At 42.5% G+C, this 6,000-nt stretch overlaps 1 protein-coding gene across 4 annotated transcripts; it reads left to right on the forward strand.

Moving 5' to 3' along the window:
• The first annotated feature begins 86 nt into the window (after positions 1-86).
• hjv (hemojuvelin BMP co-receptor) lies at positions 87-5,635 on the forward strand. 4 transcript variants are annotated; one of them, XM_030157850.1, is made up of 5 exons: positions 87-405; positions 903-1,083; positions 1,676-2,035; positions 3,447-3,964; positions 4,185-5,635. In XM_030157850.1, exons 3-5 carry the CDS (start codon positions 1,939-1,941, stop codon positions 4,806-4,808), a joined length of 1,239 nt encoding a protein of 412 aa, XP_030013710.1. In that variant the 5' UTR covers positions 87-405; positions 903-1,083; positions 1,676-1,938; the 3' UTR covers positions 4,809-5,635. The 4 variants fall into 4 exon arrangements, with proteins under 4 accessions (XP_030013710.1, XP_030013711.1, XP_030013712.1 ...); XM_030157851.1 differs by having other exon boundaries at positions 1,680-2,035; XM_030157852.1 differs by having other exon boundaries at positions 903-1,023.
• The last annotated feature ends 365 nt before the right edge of the window (positions 5,636-6,000 follow it).

Raw genomic sequence — 6,000 nt, forward strand, 5'->3', positions numbered from 1 at the left:
TTGGGTCTTTTTGGGTTAATTATGAACCAGTTTTTTTATAAATCACACACAAACTGATCTGAGATCTGTGACTCCTATTAAACCACTCAGTGACAGGATACAAATAGACACAGGAGGAACTAAAGTGCACTCTGTGCGTTCAGTGTGTATATGTTTGTGTTCTGTGTGTGTGTTTTCAGTGTGTGTTTGAGAGTCAGTTGTTGGAGCAGCTGTTGGTTGTTGGTGATTTATTTAGAAACACTGAAGCTTCCAGTCGACAGTGAATGCACCACGAGGCGGAGACCACAACCAGGACCACACTGGGACAGGACAGACCTCCATAGTCTGGATCCAGGTCCAAAACCTGAAGAGTCCAGCAGACTGAGGTTTGAGAACGTCTGAGAAGAACTTCATATGAAGCCGCAGGTATTTGAATTCTCTGTCATTGTTAGTATAAATGTCTGAGTTCTCATATTTATAAAGTCTTTTGTATCAATTTCACGATAGACGGATGTCACAAAATTAATTTCCTTTTAAGTATTCAAAAAGTTAAATTTTAAATGTACACTTCAGACTGTTTTTATCTTTAGACACACATATTAGGGTCTGTCCAGGTGCATTGTGGGAAATGTAGACTTTTGTGTTTTAACGTGTTAAATTCAAACTGAACAGAGAAGTTGACTCAGTTTGTGGGTATGTTTGTAAACTGTGTGTGTGTGTGTGTGTGTGTGCGTGTGTGTGTGTGTGTGTGTGTGTGTGTGCATGGATAACTGGGTTTAAATATAACACACACCTGTCAGAGGTCAGCTGACTGCCAGTCGCCTTAAAGGGACAGTTCAACATTTACAGAAAACATCAGTCAGCAATAGACGTAATCGAGCTCACATAAAATTTCCATTCATCTACTGTCTCTCTTTGTTTAGTTGATGATGCCGATCATGTGGACCAATTAATGATGAGCGCTGCAGTTAGCCCCGCCCCCTGCCGCTGTTTGTTCTGCAGACAAACAGATGAGAGTCCACATTTCAACATCAGAGAGAAGAGGTCAACACAGAGCCGCTAAGATTATCAATATGACTGATTATTAGTTATGAACGACTACAGGTAGGCCTCAAACAATCAATCATTAAAGATCCATAATCCAGTCACAAAATGAGTCGTCAAGTTCATTTAACCTGATGTGCAAAATAGACAAACGGCAGTGAATGTAAAGAATGAACAAATTAATTGATTCATTGAATGATTCACTTCAAACTACATAACCTATGGTAGAAACTGTTTAATGGATCATTTTTTCATTAGAGATAAACTGATTCATATTAAATTTTACTCCAACTAAGAGAAGACATTGAAATCAGTATTTAACATAAAAGAGACTAGTATTTATTCCAGAAGAAAATGTATTTACAGCTACAGGCAACGTAGCTGGTCTCACTACCCCTACTATCTCTTCACTTCCAATCCAACCTCCCCATTCCTCAAACAGTTGACCCCAAACACTTCAAATCCTCTGTAGACCTTTTTTTGGACAGGAAGGTTTTTGAAAGTGATATTTTTCAGAACTGTGAAGCTGAGGTTCTGAGTGAAATAGAATATTTATCTTAGCTGCTGAGCAGTTGGTAGTGGTGTGTGGATCGGAACACACGTATGTGAACACCTCAAACCAAATGATGAGGATTCTGTCTCCGTCTGACAGGAAGAAGTTGAGTTGACTCATCACTGACCATCACAATCAATAATTATCAACGGATCTAATTCGGAGGAAGCACGGAGACAGAGAGAGCTGACTGAAAACACTGGCACACTGACCTGAGATCAGTTCTACACACTGCTCTGAACAGTGCCTGCAGGCTCCATCGCTATCACACATCAGACCCGGATCAGGTCTGAGCAAGCGGACCTCATGACTTTTCCATCAGCCTCGGTATCTAATTGGTGCTTCAGGGGTTCATCCTGGTGATGGAGCCTCGGGCTGCTGCCACGCTGCACACAGAGTTACCATGGAAACGCTGCCTCCCTCTAGCCCTGCTGCTGGTTCAGCTGAGCTTCCCCAGAGGTAAACACACAGTTTAATGTTTGATGGTTGCTTTTCACTATGTAGTGCTGTACGGTGTAGAAGAGCAAATGAAGAGGCCTCCATTCAATCAGTGTAAAGCACAGGTGTCAAACATGTGGCCCGGGGGCCAAATCCAGCCCGCCAAAGGGTCCAATGCAGCCCGCGGGATCAATTTGTGAAATGCAAAAATTACACTGAAGATATAAACAATCAATGGTGTCAAAATCATTTTAATTCAGGTTCCATATACAGATACATACAGTCTAATTAGATTTCAAGTGGGTCAGACCAGTAAATATTATCATAATAACCTATAAATAATGACAACCCCACATTTTCTCTTTGTTTTTTTTGCTGTAAAAAAGTAAAATTACATGAAAATGTTTACATTACCAAACTATACTTTTACAAAAAAACGTGAATAACCTGAACAAATACGAACAGATGGAAATGTCTTAAGAAAAGTAAATGCAATTCTACCAATATTCTGCCTGTTACTAAGTGTTTTGTGCGATTGTAATGCACATGTGTAAATGATTAACTGATAAACCGTGCCATAATATTGTTAAAATTGCAATTGTTTTTCTTAAGACAATTCATGTTTTTCAGATTTTTAAGGAAACTTTGTAGATATAAACCTGAATATAATATAATTTTACTTTTTTTCACAGTTATTATTTTACTGGTCCGGCCCACTTGAGATCAAATTGGGCTGAATGTGGCCCCTGAACTAAAATGAGTTTGACCCCCTTGGTGTAAAGGATGGAAGAAGCCCGGGATGTTTGTCTCTTTGCCCCTTGTTTTAGTTGATCTCCACCAAGTGCATGACTCTGATAACTGCTACAAAGTGTTTCAGAGGCTGATGGAGCTGATGAGGGTCTGAATGTCCAGGTGTGCATGTGAGACAAGAGTAGTAGTTCAGGGACATCAGGACAGAACTAAACCCCTGATAGCATGAAAGACCCAACAAAGGTCTGCTTAAAAACATTCATATCACTTTGAGTGGACTGTAGTCCACCTCTAGTTTTTGTTGTATTTTTTGTTACTAATGTAACTCTGGTTAATTCCTCTTATGTTTCTTCTTCTTCAATTGGAGCTTAGTTTCATCAATGATCTAATACTTACTATATTGTTCTTTTGTAACAGACCTACTTTTCAGCTATTATGAGCAGAAAGCACCATAGTTTCATATTTTAGTCCAAACTATGACTTCTTGTTGATAATATTGATGAGATGTAAGTTGATAACAAGTTGACAACTTGTTTAGGGGCTATGCCACTTTGCAGAAATCTGCTTCCTCCATTTTGAACTGAAAATTGAAAACATTTTCCAAAAATCACCAGAGTTTCACTTCTTTGTCTTAAAACTTTTTTGTTTTACTCCTCTAAGGCTGATGTTGATGTCATTTCAGTTGAGGCTTCCTGTCGCATCCTGAGGTGTAATTCTGATTTCGTGGCTGCGACCCTTGACCTCGGCAGCAGTAGTACTGGTTCAGCAGCCCTCAGTCGAGAAGCAGTGAACGCTGGTTACTGCAGCGCCCTTCGCTCTTATGCCACCTGCACCAGGCGCATGGCACGGGCCTGTCGGGGTGACCTGGCCTACCACTCAGCTGTTCAAGGAATTGAAGACCTGCTGATCCAACATCGATGTCCGAGGGCAGGGCCTACTGCTCAGCCCCGCCCCCTGCCGCAGGGTACACTGTCAGGTGACTCATGCCTATACGAGAAGGGCTTCATTGCCCGAGAAGGCCATGACCTGGACTACTTGCACTGTAGTGTGTTTGGAGACCCACATGTCCGAACCTTCAGCCACGACTTCCAGACATGTGGCGTGAAGGGGGCGTGGCCTTTGATCGACAATGAGTACCTGTACATACAGGCCACCAGCTCACCCACAGGACCAGGGTCCAATGGGACAGTGCTCAGCAAGGTGAGTGATGGACAGGTGTCAGATTGGAGACAAACAGACACATTAAAACCACTGCACAGAGAGTCCTGCCCCTTCCACCGCGCCCCATAAGACCCTGTATTCAATGACAACAGATATGTCAATGATTCAATATGATCACTAATCTGTAGTATTCTTTAACAGATTAAAGATTATAGATTATAGATGGTAGATTAGTAATCAGTCCTCTGTGTCTCTACAGATCACCATCATCTTTAAGAGCTGGCGTCACTGTATTGATCAGCAGCTCTACCAGGCTGAGCTTGATAATGTCCCAGCTGCGTTTGCAGATGGCTCTGTGTGGAGCGGGGAACGTCGTGGTCAACATGTCCTAACGGTGCGGACGCAGAGCGCCGGTGTCCATGCAGAAATCCGGGCTGCTCACATTGGGACACTCCTGGTTGTACGTCAGAGTGGCCGCTCACTGAGCCTCGCCATGCGGTCGCCACGTGCTGTTGTTGAGGCCTTCGCCCCTGAGCAAGACCTGCAGTTGTGTGTGTGGGGATGCCCCGCCTCCCAAAGGATTGATAGGCTCCGCCCTCCATCCCCTTCCTCCCCAGCAGTGGCGGTGGCAGCTCAGGCTCACTGCGCTGCTCTGCTTCCTGTCAGGGATGTCTATTACCAGGCCTGTGTGTTTGACCTCCTGACCACTGGAGACCTGAACGCCAGCGCTGCCGCTGTGGCTGCACAGCAGGATGCCCACACCATGATTCCTGATCCTGAATCAGTCCACCTGCTGCCCATCGCCTCTGCCCAGCCATGTCATCTGAGACCGGACCTGCTGCTGCTGCTTGGCATTCTGGGAACTTTAACAAGAGCATGTTGATAGAAAACACGGGTCCAGTCCCAGTCTCCACCATAAAACCTGATCCTAAAATCCTCACCTTAAAGGCAGTAAAACCTTACCCACATGAGGTTACCATACTGACACAAAAACATGGTTGATCAAGACACGACAGTATCTTTATTAATCCTGTCAGGAAGATGAAATTGACATAAAGTCCAAAATGAAATTAAGTCAAAAAACATGTTTCCAATCCATCTTATAGATATAGAAACAGTTCCACTAAATGTTTGGGACTTCCTACATTCTTCTTTAGGTTGCGTTTCTATGTACATATTTTGTACCACATAACAACACTATGAATTGTGGGTAATTCCTTCAGGCAGAGTCTCCAGGTGCAGACTCATGGAAATTATTTATAAAGGATGCCTGTGATCGAGGCCTGAATGACTTGGCAGTTTAACAGTGGAACAAATCTAAACCCTCGGACAGAACCAGAATGAAACTCAGTCTGTGAGGGTGGATGCTAGGACTGGACCACTGTCCCCTCTTCTCATTTCCCAATTTGTAGCTCCTCAACTCCTCTCCCCATCTCAGCCCCTCCCACCTGAGATGTAAGCAGAGGAGTCGAAGAGATAAACATCCTCATCTTGAACCAGCCATTTTCAATACATGTTAAATATGTATGTTACAGAATATACCACTGTATTTTATAATGTCAGATGAGTCTTCACGTGTACTTCTTACTTTTAATTCAGTTCAGAACATCACTGTGTGTCAGCGGACAACACAGGGATGTCAAATTTTTATTTAACACAGAGATTTGATTGTGCACTTGATCATATTAAATAACTAATACAAACTTTGAATGAGGAAAAAAAAAGTCTTGCTCTTCTTTTACATGTTACAGATCTGATTGTTGGAAAAAAAAAAAACAAATGTCATTAAAGTTCATAGCTCAACATCCCCAGTCCTCAGTGACCATTTTAGGACTTGAAACATCTGAGAACACAAAATGACAGACAGAGCTACTAATGTTTCATATTAGTTGTGATATTAATTCACATCAACTTATTCCACGGAACACATATTTGATCAAAACTGCTTGTAAATGACTAAACTGTGTAAACAAACTATGATCCAGGATTAGTGGAGGCATCTGGTTGAAATTATAGTTCTTGTTAACCCATGATTCGAGATCAGGGGTATTGAACTCATTTTAGTTCAGGGTCTA

The sequence above is a fragment of the Sphaeramia orbicularis genome, chromosome 16, assembly GCF_902148855.1.
Source record: "Sphaeramia orbicularis chromosome 16, fSphaOr1.1, whole genome shotgun sequence".
NCBI lineage: Eukaryota > Metazoa > Chordata > Actinopteri > Kurtiformes > Apogonidae > Sphaeramia > Sphaeramia orbicularis.

Excerpts from the sequence above, each read along its gene's own strand:
- hjv (XM_030157850.1), top strand. The coding sequence starts at position 1,939 with ATGGAGCCTCGGGCTGCTGCCACGCTGCACACAGAGTTACCATGGAAA. Across the intron at positions 2,036-3,446 it reads TCAGCTGAGCTTCCCCAGAG|TTGAGGCTTCCTGTCGCATC; the intron begins GTAAACACACAG and ends ATGTCATTTCAG. Across the intron at positions 3,965-4,184 it reads ATGGGACAGTGCTCAGCAAG|ATCACCATCATCTTTAAGAG; the intron begins GTGAGTGATGGA and ends GTGTCTCTACAG.